The following is a 13,605-nucleotide window of genomic DNA, read 5'->3' on the forward strand; positions in this document are numbered from 1 at the left end:
AACCCTATGCCTTCTCTCTAGTTTCAGATCCGTCGATTGGTGTGTGTTCGTACCTCAAGCTGTCGCATCACCACTAGTAGTCGTCGACATTTTCTCCATCACAAACAACTTTTGGAGTTTCTGTCAACCGCATTTTCGCCAATGCTCATGCCCTTTTTTCCTATTATGTTTTAGTTTTTCCGGCAGTTGTGCATTGTGTTAGAGGTCGCTAGTGTTTTAGAGGTCGGATCTTTGGGTTCTGTTACCGGCGTTCCTCTGTTGCGGTGGTTTTTGCAGAAAAAACATTTTGGGCTGTGATTGTAACTGTGACTGCTCTACTATGTTTTCGTTGTTTTCCGGTGGTCGCCGCCGGTGGTTATTGGAGTTTGAGTCTCATATCCGTGAAGGGTTGGGTGGTTTTTGTGGGTCACCCAGATATAGTCCCTCGATCTGTGGTGATAGTTTGTAACCAAATTTCTGCCTTTGTGATGGTGGTTCAGTGTTCTTTTGAGCTTTACGTCTTCATCTTCTCCTTGGTTGTAGATATGAGTTTGCAAAATCAGTAAAAATGGCGTTAGGATCTAAGTTCCTTTGTTGCTGCCTTCTTTTTCAAATCTTCGTCGGGCGTCACACAATCAGATCACAAATGTAGACCTTTTGCCTTGTACCAAAGTCTTTCAACGTTCTCTATCGTGCGCGATTGCGTTAGTGGGTAACAATTTGCTTAGATCTGTGTGGAGTGCTTTTGGTTGATCGCGTTTTATCTTTATACCATAAGAGTCTGGTTTGGCAAGAGTATGTATCAGCAGAAGATGTTTTAGCTCTACTTAAGATTGGTGATTGAGACATTTTTGTCACATCATGTGGTGTTGTTGTTTGGCGAAGGGTGGAGATAGCTTGAGTAGATGGTGTCAAGTTTCTTCCAATTGCATATCAAGAAACAATATATTGGAAACATATTTGTTATTTTTTATAAAATAAAATTTATTCATTAAATACTTCTCTGATATCTATTGTGAAGTATTATAAATGTGTCTGGTATTTTTTTATTAAAAAATAAAATTTAATCATGGACTATTTTTCCGAAATATATCGAAAAATATCAAACAAATATCAGTGTCGAATCAACCATCTAATGCGATACTTGAATAATTTTGAAGTGTCAGAGTTTCCTAACCTCAAGATATAAACAGTTTTTTTTTTCACCAAAAAATATAACAATTAATTAAATGAATTGTTATAATAAAACAAAAGATTTTATCAAAAAAGATTTTTTTTTAAACAATTTTATCAAAAAAGATAAAACCCCGTTTTTCACAGTATCACTTACAGTAGCAAAAACTTTGTTTATTTTGTGGACTCAGAAGTCGTGACCTACATCTTAACGTCGTCGTTTCATCTCTGTAATCAACTGCCAACGCCGGAAACAATCAACAATGTCGGTCTCTGGTGGTGCCGTCATCGTCGGCCGTCGTAATACCCGCCATCATGTCGATAATCGTTTTTACTGTCCACCGGCGCTACGAAAACAGAGACAACAACAGCAGGAACAACAGGAACAGGAATCTACGTTGATTGAGAATAACATGCCATGTTCCTCTTCTGATAATTCCGTTTCTTCTTCTTCAATCGATACGACATGTGATGCTTCCAATTTGTGTCGGTTCTTGGAACACACCACTCCTCATGTTCCCGCTCAATATTTTCCTATGGTAAAGTAAAATAATGCTTTTCAATTTTGTTAATTTTATGTGAAATTTTTGAAATTTCAATCAATTTTATGTTTGATTTATTAATTTTATGAACAATTGTTAGTGAGTTAGTGATTATGTTGGATTTTAGGATCCAAACTATGTTTTGGTTCATGAATTGTTTTTATAGACAAATGTAACAAGGTATTTATTATGTTAGTTTTTAGGGTTTGAATTTTGTGTCTGGTTTATGAAAAAGAAGTTTTTAGACAAATGTTGGTAAGGTAGGGGTTATGTCCTATGACTATGAAGCATTGTCACGGTGTCGACGCGTGTCTAACACCGAGTAAACGACAAATGATTACATTGATTATGTTATTTTCTTAAAGGTAAATGCCTTTTAGATTGAATCAATTACAACCGTTTCCTTTTTTCCCACGTGCTCCGTGTTTTCCGCCCGGCACTTGACTTTTTATGGTTAGCTGCTTTTTCATTAGCCAATTACTCTATTCAGGTGTTTTCGACGAAAACATTGTCGCAGCAAGTGGCATTGCTGTTTCTTAAATTATTATCGGTGTTGACGTGCCAATCTCTTTGTCGGATCTGGTTTTCGTGTTTGTGTCTATGCTTCATAGGTTATGTCAGTTTTCAGGATTTGATAATTGTTTCAGTGTCTCTTAACTCACCAACCGAGCTACTTATTGAGACGAATTTGGTTTATGAATTAATGCAATCAAGTATACAATTGATTGTTAGGATGAGACTTACTTCGGAACTATCCACTGAATTGTGTTAAGAGTGTAAATAAATTGTATAATGTGATTCTTATGAACTATTTTAAGGCAGTGTTGGTTTTCTTTTTCGGGTTTATTTCAAAGGCATTGTTGGGCTTATTTTTGTGTGTAAACAAACAGAAAAGTAAGAGGAGATGGAGACCAATGGAGACAGAATTGCAACCATACTTTGTGCTCGGGGACTTGTGGGAATCTTTCAAGGAGTGGAGTGCATATGGGGCTGGTGTTCCATTGGTGTTGTCTGGGAATGAATCTGTTACTCAATATTACAATGTATCTTTGTCTGCTATTCAGCTTTATATTGATCCATCAAAACCGTCCCCGCAGTTAAGGTTAGTGCTTTCTTCACTATGAAAAATTATTGTTCTGCATGTGCCTTTCTAATGATTGACTCGGTTCCTTTGATTTAACATTCTGATTTATTGTTTCGTTCAATGGCAAACCAGACATATTCTATGTTGATGATTTGTTCTCAATTTAGATTGTTTGCTGTAATATTTTGAGATTTTATTTTTAATTTTTTCCTTTTTCAACTTGCTGGAAAGTTAGAAGTTCAAATTATACTATAGAAGAAAACTAAAAGCATTTAGAAGAAAAATCTCATAAGCTATGAAGCACTGACACAGACACGGGACATGATAGTGACACAAACACCGGCATAATTTGAGAAAATGAAAGTAATTTAGTGTAACCCCTTTGTTGGGGCGTTGTCGTGTCAGTGTCAAATGCCAAACACGTATTCAATCTGAAGGTGTTGGTACTACATAGCTCAGAAATAAGATCTTATAGGTCGTTACTTTGATATTCTGGTTAGTAATATGATGCAGACTAGAGAGCATCCTTTGATTTGAACTTGCTAGACTATCAGTATCACTAGACTAAAGATCGTAGCATGCCCATGTCATGTTGATTAGTGCATACCATTGCTTTTGATGCTATCTGTTACTAAGTCTGCGCCACCCTCAGCTGTACACATACTTAGAGTATTAATCTTCTAACCTGCAAGATTTTGTGGCCTGTACACTAATTAGAATTGTGATGTGCTATCATTGTAAATCTAGTTCTAATGATGGACTGCAACATTTTGGATGAATGCGAAACATTTTCACACTAGCAATGCATGCAACTTAAATTCAACAAATCATCTCTAATGTGTACAGAACTACAGATTGTTGATATAACTCATAGATCACACTTATTGTTAGTATGATTGTCACCAGCCTCCAGATGTTGCTCTGAAACTATTTTTTTGGCATAAACCGGGTATCCTCTGCGCGCAACTGCAGAGACTAATCCCTCGAGCCTTGTGGGACCCAATTGGGTGGCAAACTCTCCCTAAGAGTTTTAACACTGCTGCATGCCCAAGCCAGGGACCGAAACTATTTTGTCGTATTGCTCATATCCTTGATATTGCTTGCAATTTCTAAACTGTACTCAATAGGATAAGTATTTAACCTATAACTTCATAATGAAAACCAAATCATATAGCTGATAGTAGTTAATAATAGGCAGTGTTTTACATTTATCATTTTCATATCATCTGTTTATATCCTTTGTTTTAAGTGATAGACGTCATATCCTAGCCTTTTCTGTACACTAGTTCTCCGCTTTAGCTGAGTTACAAGACTTGGCAAACCATTTTTTAGTGCATCTATGCAATAGATTCATTCACTTTTCCATCATGTTACAGGAAACCCAGTAAGGAAAGTGATTCTGAATCAGCTAGAGACACAAGCAGTGATAGCAGCAGTGGCTATCGTCATGATAGAGGTGCTAAGAGTGTAATTAATGGCAGTTCGAAGCAGCCTAACTTTTCAGATGCAAGCAATCTTAGTCTGGAAAGAATGTCACTTGGAAGTAAACCCTTAGCAGGTTCATCAAGTGATGAGAACGGAAGCTGCAGTGCAATTGGTCAGCTTGTATATGAATACTTTGAGCGCGAAACACCTTATAATCGCGAACCATTAGCAGATAAGGCAAGACCATTATCCTTTGGTTCAGTTCCACTTCGAGATTATGTTGCTTTCTAATCTTGACAAAGATTCTTTTTTTTTTTTTGCCTCAGATTCACGATCTTGCTGAACAATTTCCTGATTTGAAGACATACCGGAGCTGTGATCTTTCACCTTCAAGTTGGGTTTCATTGGCTTGGTATGTTTATCATATACTTTTAATTAGGATGTTGTTAGTGTTGGATAGTGCACATGACAGTGTTGCCAATCGTGATTGCGTAAAATAACAATTTGTTCAAATTTCGCTATCCTACAATGCTATAGCACTACTATACCACTATTTGGCAAAACTTTGTATTAAATCGCATATTGCGGAACAACAGAGGTCTGTTAAAATTCCGCTACGATATGCACCACTGTTTTCCCTAGTTTACAGCACTGGAATACAGTAATAATATTAATAACTAGTTTAACATGATTTGTTCCTTGTATATCATGCAGGTATCCAATATATAGAATACCTGTCGGTCCCACACTACAGGACCTGAGCGCGTGCTTCCTCACCTTCCATTCCCTGTCAACACCTTTAAAAAGTATGTCTTGCTGTCCTTTTTTTAGTTTCTATCTATAATAACCGAGAATATACGTAAGGATTTCAATTATAACTGTATTCTTTAAATCAGGTCCAACTACCGTAAATTGTTCAAAAGATAAGGATATATGGTCCAAGCTATCACTACCAATATTTGGCCTTGCCTTTAACAAGTTCAAAATTTCTGTCTGGGAACCTGAAGGGGATTCTGAAGGTCAGAAATCCAATTCTCTATGGCGAGCTGCTGACAACTGGATTAGGCAATTGCAAGTTAACCATCCTGATTACAAATTCTTTAATTCTCACTATACATATTGTAGGTGAGTCTGAGTTTTCTCTAATAAACTGAAGTAGTCAAGTCTCAGCTTATGAAGTCGCCACTGGCACCTGGTATACTGTTGTTTTTTTTGTTGCAAGGAACACTTTAAAGTGCTCTCATAAAATCATATTTAAAGGATCTGTTCTTCAGTTTTCGGATGATGCAAGGCCTTTAACCGACAGTTTCTGCTTTTATGTAGAAAAGGTTGTCTCTGCTGAAATGTATATTTTAGATGGTTTTTTGTGCCTAGGTTTGTATAGACGATGAGTAACATTATAATTCTCAATCACATCCTTATTGTGAGATGTATTTATCCTACAGAATTCCAGTACTGCTGGTTTATTCTTGATAGGCTAAATTAATGGGATATTAAATTATTATTTGGACATCTTTTTTCTTTCTTTCTATTATGCGACCAAAAGTACATTGTAACTGGTTTTCGATTTTTATTAGAATGGAAAGTAACATATAGTTGAAATCTGCGTTTAGAATATAAAAATATTGCAAATGAATGGTCTTTTGCTCCTTTTCCTTCTCTCCCTCTATTTTATTTGACAGGGGCGGATAATACCACGGGCGGATAATAACACTATATACGTATAGCTTGAAGATGAAGTCATATTGGCTTGCAGGCTTAGGAATTTTGTAATAATCTTTTCAGATATACTTAGAATGGCTCAAGCAATAAAAGACTTGAGATAATTGAAAGTTTAGGGTTCAGGATAATCTCTTCTTTTTTCTTTTTTTTTTTGAACCGGTCGAAGTTAGTAATTAATTATTAGTTTTAGTATTTTTTAAACCTTCATTGGGAATTAAACTCTAGATCTTTACTCCTATCACCCTTAGCTCAAATCAATTGAACTACTCATCCCATAGGTTCAGTATAATCTTGGCCATGGAAAAATAAGAGAAGGGGTTTATAAAGTAAAAAAAAAATGGAATAAAGAAGTATTTAAGGAATGTAACAAAATGAGATAATCATTTCTCATTTTGAAGAAAGAAACTGATTTATGCTTATAGGCTAATCTTTTTTTTTTCTTTTTTTTGACAATAGGCTAATCTTTTATATAAATTGCCAAAATACACATTAGTATATTAACAATCTTTAGTGGATAGCATATGAAAGAACTAATGTGTTAAAATTCTGGATTCTCAATTACTACTAATTGAAATTTTTATAGGGAAAAAACCAGGCACAACCATTGTTTTAGGGATGAGAATAAGTCATCAATTATTATATTGAGTTGTCTTATTTATGTTAGTCAATTATGCAAGTCTAGTGTAGCAGCTTGAATAAAGGGTCCAATGTTTGGAATACAATGCATATTAGATGGACCTAACAATAGATACATTCTTACATACATATTTACTAGAAAAAGGTTTCTTCATCTTTGCATTCTATGAACATAACTATAGATACATTCATTAATCATTACATATTTAATTTAATCCAATCTAGCTAATGCCACTTTGTAACACTCGAACAAACTCCCCCTCGCGATCAGCTCCTTCTCCTATAACGATATACCAGCTACAATTGCAGTTATAAGTTATCATCAAGAATGGTCGACATCAGCAGCCCTTGCACGAAATCAAACCTCCGAGCCTTCTCTACTCGGTCCTCATCTGACAGCTGTACCTGTTGAGGTTTTCTGTAAACATACCCTATTGTCAGACTAGATGTTTTGAACTAAACTTCAGATGAAATTAAAAGAAACAACTTTGAAGCTGTGTGATAGGAAACAAGGCATTACTACTAATTACACAATGTATCATCATTTGCTTATTTGAAACAAAGTGTCCACAAGTTTCATCACATATATCCAGAGTAAATAGCCTACACATGCATCCAGTACCATGCTTTTACATAGAAGAGTTTGGTATCTATATACCGATGATGTAAATAACATTTTATCATGTTTCACCGTGTTGCCAAAATGTTCAATAGGCTTTAAAGTTTAAACTATAATATTATGATATAACAAGATAGCGTGAAGTTGTTATACCCTATAAAAAACCTACAACTCAGCATCCATTTCTAAAACAAAGGAAATCTTAATCCATCAATAGTATCCACATTCGTACCTTTCCACGAAATCATCTTTCGAGCTTTCTTTTACTATGGCAGCTTCAATGGAAGAACTAGATTGTTCACTCACAGCTTCATCACCTATAACTGGGTTAAAAATAAATGATGACAACAAAGTATCAGGTTCGGAATTAGAGTAAGCTGTGGACGAAGAACCTCCGAGAAGAGAATGCAATGCTCCTTCCCTCAACTCTTTTCTAAATAATGTTGAGTTAGATACTCCTTTCCTCACCCTCTTTTTACGCTGCACGTAAATTTCTGGTTATGGAAACACAAAGCAATCCAAATAAAGTTGTACTCACCAGACACAAGACTTGTTAAATTTAAATATTTAAATTAAATTGATAGAATAGCAGAGACAGTACAAGAAGATACATTTTTCGGCATGAAACTTCAACACTTCACATTAAATTTGTTTTTTGGGAATGCAATAAAATTCGCAACATTGAAAATTCAAGTTTACAACAAACTTGTGTATCAATTGTTTTAAAATTGGCATTTAACTTTTTCCCCAAAACATGGTACAGCAATCAAAATGAGCAAGAATCAAACTAAAAGATATATTAAAACAAGAACAAAGAAACCAACTTTCAAAAAAGGATATTTTAAAAAACTTCGAATGTTGCGTGGTAATATGTCCAACAAGATCCATTCCCACCTTTTGCCCACAAGCAGGACACACCTGAAACGTATATAATAACCAATGCAATCAATTATCATCACCATCACCATATAAACACCAAAAACAAAGAAACACTTATCATGACCAAGATTAATAAAAACATGCCTCGTGAAATCCAAAAAGAAGCAACCACACGCGTCATGTTGAGCACCATACAAGAACCAGTAGAAAAGAAAAGAAAGAAAAAAAGTTATCTTTTTAGCACAAAACTAGACTCAGAGAAGACAAACTCATGTATTTATAAAGACTAAATCTTTAGAGAAAATATGAACTAAACAAACATTGTACAATGTTATAAAATACAAGTAACCAGAAATGATACCAGCAGAAATGAAAATTAAGTAACTGACCAACAAACTTATCAAGTGTAACAAATAGAAAAGACCACTCAATAACCAAAAAAAAACCACTCAACACAAACTCATACCAACATTGTTACAAAATACAGTGTCACTCAAATTACTAGATACATTTATTTTTATTTGAGAAAAACGAATATACACCGACAGTGTGCCAACCGAAAACAACCTTGTATTCTGCCATGTCACCCCACTTTTTTCATATTACATGGAAGATTAGAATCATTAGATTATTCTTATTGGATACACTGCATATCTATTAAACTCTTTTATTAGGGAAAATGCTAAACAGTGCCCCGAGCATGTGGCACTAGGTGTATTTCATACTTATTTTTCTCTTTGAAACATGGTGTATTTCATACCTTAAAAATATAAAAAAAAAAAGTTGTATTCCCAACATTAATTGTCTTTGATTTCCTTTTTTGGTATGTTTACCCAAGGACACTGGTTAACATGACCCTTATTATTATTGTTCACATATATCCTTAATTAATACTCCTACTACTAAGTGTTTGTAAGATGAAAAATAAAAAATTATACACACTTCTATAGACTATAGTATACTAGTAAAAACAGTTTCTTTTTTTTTTTTTTTGTACAAAAAAGAGTGTTTTTTTCCTTAAAAAAAAGTACTAGTAATTTAGAAACATTGACATACTCATTAAATACACAATTTTTTCTTATTAAATCTTACTAATAAATAAAATCAAGTGTTTATGGAAACCCACCCCAGTGTTAGCTTGAAGAGGATGTTCTTCATCAATGTGACAACAAAGAGAAACAACATCATAATCTTCAGCACAAAAAGGACAAAGATATTCAGCTCTTAAATCATCACCACCAGGTTCAGAATCATCATTTCCACCAAGAAACAGATCTAAAACAACAACAAAACAAATCATCAACACAAAAATCACAATAAAATAAATTAAATAACAACAAAAATTGAAAACAATCATTATACTAACCGGATCGAGAATAGTAACGTCGTGATGAGTTAGAGAGACGAGAAGAGATCCATGAATCAGAATCCATTTGGTGAGAAATTGAAATTGAAGATGAAACCCTAAATTGGAAGAGGATAGAGAGAGTGTGTTGAAGATAACAGTGTTTGTGAAGAGAGTGTATTGTTGTGAAATTGCATTGCACGGAGAAAGAAATGGACATGTGGAGGGTGTTTTAAATGCCGAAAATGCCCTTTATTTGTTAACTAACTTTTCCGGTCACTCATTTTCGCACGCGGTTATCAATATGCTTCCTGCTGTCATTAAATTTGTTTGCTTAAGTATAGATACGTTTAGATGAAAGTTACTAACAAAGTAGCTCTCATAGCTCAGTTGGTTAGAGCACCCGTTTAGTAAGCGGGAGGTCTTGAGTTCAACTCTCAATGAGAGCACAATTATTTTATTTTTTGTTTTATTATTCCTTCTGAACATTTGGGCTTTTTGCTATTTTTGTAGAAGCCCAAAAGAAAATTAATTACAACACCTCTCTCAACTTTTTTTTTTTTAATCACTCTCTCAGTTTAGAAGTATCATCACAATTTGCTATTTTTTTTAGTTTATTATTATTAGGAAAAATTACACTCGTCTCCCTTGAGGTCTGTTAAAAAGACACTGACACCGCCAACAATGAATTGGTCTAAGTGGTAAAGATTTTGGTCCCCTTAAGTATGTGGGCAAGAGTTCAATTTATGACTTATGCGTGTCGAGAAAATTCAGTTGGTAGGAGAGAACACACCTTGTTTGCGTCATAAATTTCGTACCAATATGTGATGGTAACAATAAAAATCACTGACACCCTATATCACATTAAACCAAAATGCCAATTAACCCAGTCACTAAAGAAAATGTGGTCTTACTCCCACCTAAACTATAGATCCAAACCCAAGTAGTATGCTTAATACTCTCAATAATATCCAACATATTAGCAATCTTTCCATCGAAAAGAATATTATTTTGCTCCAACAAAATATGACAACGAGTAGCTAACCAAAATATATCTGAAAATTTATAGCTTTTCACTTTTCGGTCATTGAAGAATTCTGCTGGAGGAAAGAAAAGTCTGCACTTTGTCATCCCCCAATGCCAATTCAGCCAAGTAAATATAGCTCTCCAAATTTCTTTTGAAATCTGACAAGAGAAGAATAGCTGATTATGGGTTTCAACCTCATAAAAACAGAGAACACAACATTGTTGATGAAAAATCGTTATAATTTCACGCTGCCAGAGATTCATTCACGTAGGGAGGCGAGGCCATCATAAAATATCCTCCATTTGAACACTAATTTTTGTTGGCAATTCACACACACGATTACGCGCTTCTAACAAACTGTTGTTCCGAGAAAAATCAGATGTTGAGAATAATGGCTAAATATTTTTTTTTAAGATTTTAGATCTAAATATATTTTATATTTACATTCCAAATAAAATAATATAAGGATTTGATAACAGCCAATTATATGATGTTTTTAGTAGTAAATTAGAGTAATTTTAATAGTAATTGAAGGCCAAAAGCAAGCAAATATCGGGAAAAGTGAAGTTACAAGACCCAGAAGCAAGAAAAATGAAAATAGCAACAAAAAGGGGGCAAAAATGTAATAATTACCAAAATAGGTTTTAGTTGTACCAAAATAAGTTTTAATTGTATTTAAAACTATATATTTCATCCTTGAAAAAAAAATTATATATTTCAATAAAATAATGTATAAAGATATAGACATTTAAATAAAAAACAAATAAACTAAAATATAGAGCAATTTGATTATTTTAAGCTATTAACACACTCGTATCCTCGGAAAAAAAAAACACACTAGTATTTTTATAATTAGTAAAATAGGTATGTGTGTTTTTATTTTCATTAGACAACCATAATAATATCCTAAAAATAAATAAAAAAATAAAAATCGATCTTTTGTTGATAAATACATAACACACACAAGCAGGAGGGAATGGGGCGATGGACATCAAGCCCAAAATAAATCACACAAAAAAAAAAAAATAATATAATCAAAGGGAAGCCACAAAACGCATAGCATAATGGAAGTTGCAGGAATCAAAAGAAACAAAAACGCAGATAAAGATGCTTGGAAGAAAAAAAAGGTTCCCGGACGAAAAACAAACCAGAGAAGATGCAGAGATAAATAGAAATTGAAATGAGTTTTTTTGTTTTGATAAAAAACTGAAATGAGCTATTCAAGAGGTACAGAAAAAATGAGATAGATCTGATGGAAAAGAGAGGATCAATATTTTAGCCGGCAACCAACAGTAAAAAAGAATTGATTTTGAGTTGATGCGGTGTGTGTTTGGTTTGGCGGCGACTAGAATTCAGTTTGATAGAATTGAGTTTAACAAAATTGATTTTGGTTAAAAGTGAGTTGAACAAAATTTATTTATTTTTGGATACATTTTCTAAAAGTGATTTTTAACACTGATGTTGTTTGGCTAATTTAAATTAAAATTGCTTTTAAATAGATAAACTAGTATAACTTACCCGTGCTATCGCCCGGGTTAATGTTCTATGAAAAATATAGATCATTTTTTTTCACACATGAAAAATATAGATTATTAAAATTTTAATATTGTGATTTTTTTAATTATTTGTAAAATTAATTTTATATGTAATGTAATAGTTTATTTAAATATGATAAAAGATCCAATTTTTAGAGATTTTAAGGAGAAATGACATAATGGAGAGTGATACTCCACTACCCGTTCCAAACTCACATGTTCATATATTTGTTCTTTTATTTTCATAAAAAAAAGGTCATTATGCAAAAACTAATCTAACGGTTAATATACTTGTTCTTAATCGTTATCTCTCTCCTTTAGACATTTGTTTTCTTCAGGAGTATTTTATCTCATGTCCCCGTGTGAAAAAATTTCACATTTGAGAAGCAAAATGGACCGATTTTAATATTATTTATTTAAAAGTAATGAACAGTAGAATTGTTTGTCATAAATATTTTTTTAATTGAATTTGAAGACCATAAAAATTATTATATCCAGCTGACAATTATACCTAATTAGTATATGCAGTTGGCAATCTTCCTTTCATAAAAAAAAATTTAAAAACAATTGAAGACCATAAAAATAAATTTTTTTTTTGACGAAATTGGTACAAAAATAATTATTAGAGTAAATTTATGATTTTCGGTCAACAAAAATAATGACTATATAATTGCTTGCTATATATAGCACTTCAAAAACAATTCCTTTTGTAATAATGCAAAAAAAAAAAAATGAAAAATCATAAAAATGAAAAATATGGGAGAAAAATGCATTTGGGAACGCCATGTGTACAGAATCCTTCTATCAAACCCTCCCAAATAATATAATAATAATAATAATAATAATAATAATAATAATAATAATAATAATAATAATAATAATAGATAGATAGATAATAGATAATGAGGAATGATTTGAATTTATTTTTTGATAACAAATGATTTGAAATTTTGAATTCACATTAATTGAGAGATCGTGTATTAATGATTTTGAATTACTACTTGATTTGATTTAGTTGAAATCATTTGATTGATTTGTGGAATTGAATTTTTTTCTAATGTTTATTTATTTTACGGTGAAAGCAACCTGTATGCATGTATTAATAATAATAATATGTTAACATTATTTCTCTAAAAAATATATATTTGAAGTTTCTATTGACGGTTGTTATTTTTTTTTATTTTATTTTGTGTCTTTCAAGTGTGCTTAATAATATGAAATGAGTTTTTTTTCTAAAAAGTTAAAATGGATTGGTAAAAAAAATAAATAATAAGAATTCATAATGATTGTAAAGAGAATTGGTAATGTTGTTAAAAAAAATTAAAACGTATTCGATTGTTTCATTTTGAATGATTATTTGTAAATTAGCATTAAATTTTGATTCAGAAAAACACTAAAGAAAAAATATTCCTTATATGAGTACCGCACATAAATTCTATTGAAGATGCTCTCCAAATTGCCATTTAGAAAAGATGTTCTCAATTGTTGCCACATAGATTATGATGAATGAGAGGATGCCACATTGGATTAATAAAAATTAAAATTCATAAGAAAGTGACACGCAGGTTTGTTTCCTTGAGAAAAAACTCTTAAACATATAAATAATAGATAGATTCACAAAAATAAAGATCTCCTTTTT

At 32.6% G+C, this 13,605-nt stretch overlaps 2 protein-coding genes and 1 non-coding gene across 3 annotated transcripts; 2 read left to right on the forward strand and 1 right to left on the reverse strand.

Moving 5' to 3' along the window:
• The first annotated feature begins 1,295 nt into the window (after positions 1–1,295).
• Positions 1,296–5,805, forward strand: LOC123883983. Its single transcript, XM_045932949.1, has 6 exons — positions 1,296–1,691; positions 2,585–2,796; positions 4,155–4,440; positions 4,530–4,615; positions 4,918–5,009; positions 5,100–5,805. Exons 1-6 carry the CDS (start codon positions 1,416–1,418, stop codon positions 5,330–5,332), a joined length of 1,185 nt encoding a protein of 394 aa, XP_045788905.1. The 5' UTR covers positions 1,296–1,415; the 3' UTR covers positions 5,333–5,805.
• A 731-nt stretch (positions 5,806–6,536) lies between these two features.
• Positions 6,537–9,612, reverse strand: LOC123883984 (protein DEHYDRATION-INDUCED 19 homolog 4-like). Its single transcript, XM_045932950.1, has 5 exons — positions 9,426–9,612; positions 9,186–9,334; positions 8,021–8,098; positions 7,413–7,666; positions 6,537–6,979 (listed from the first exon to the last, which is right to left on the reverse strand). The coding sequence occupies exons 1-5, from the start codon at positions 9,490–9,492 to the stop codon at positions 6,871–6,873; spliced, it is 657 nt and encodes a 218-aa protein (XP_045788906.1). The 5' UTR covers positions 9,493–9,612; the 3' UTR covers positions 6,537–6,870.
• Positions 9,613–9,779: 167 nt separating this feature from the next.
• TRNAT-AGU lies at positions 9,780–9,853 on the forward strand. Its single transcript has one exon. It is a non-coding gene; the product is annotated as a tRNA-Thr (tRNA).
• Positions 9,854–13,605: the final 3,752 nt, after the last annotated feature.

This window comes from Trifolium pratense, linkage group LG5 (assembly GCF_020283565.1).
Source record: "Trifolium pratense cultivar HEN17-A07 linkage group LG5, ARS_RC_1.1, whole genome shotgun sequence".
Taxonomy (NCBI): domain Eukaryota; kingdom Viridiplantae; phylum Streptophyta; class Magnoliopsida; order Fabales; family Fabaceae; genus Trifolium; species Trifolium pratense.

Excerpts from the sequence above, each read along its gene's own strand:
- LOC123883983 (XM_045932949.1), top strand. The coding sequence starts at position 1,416 with ATGTCGGTCTCTGGTGGTGCCGTCATCGTCGGCCGTCGTAATACCCGC. Across the intron at positions 4,441-4,529 it reads GCGAACCATTAGCAGATAAG|ATTCACGATCTTGCTGAACA; the intron begins GCAAGACCATTA and ends TTTTTGCCTCAG. Across the intron at positions 4,616-4,917 it reads AGTTGGGTTTCATTGGCTTG|GTATCCAATATATAGAATAC; the intron begins GTATGTTTATCA and ends TATATCATGCAG.
- LOC123883984 (XM_045932950.1), bottom strand. The coding sequence starts at position 9,492 with ATGGATTCTGATTCATGGATCTCTTCTCGTCTCTCTAACTCATCACGA. Across the intron at positions 8,099-9,185 it reads CTCTTCAAGCTAACACTGGG|GTGTGTCCTGCTTGTGGGCA; the intron begins GTGGGTTTCCAT and ends TATACGTTTCAG. Across the intron at positions 7,667-8,020 it reads AACATTCGAAGTTTTTTAAA|GTGCAGCGTAAAAAGAGGGT; the intron begins ATATCCTTTTTT and ends CCAGAAATTTAC.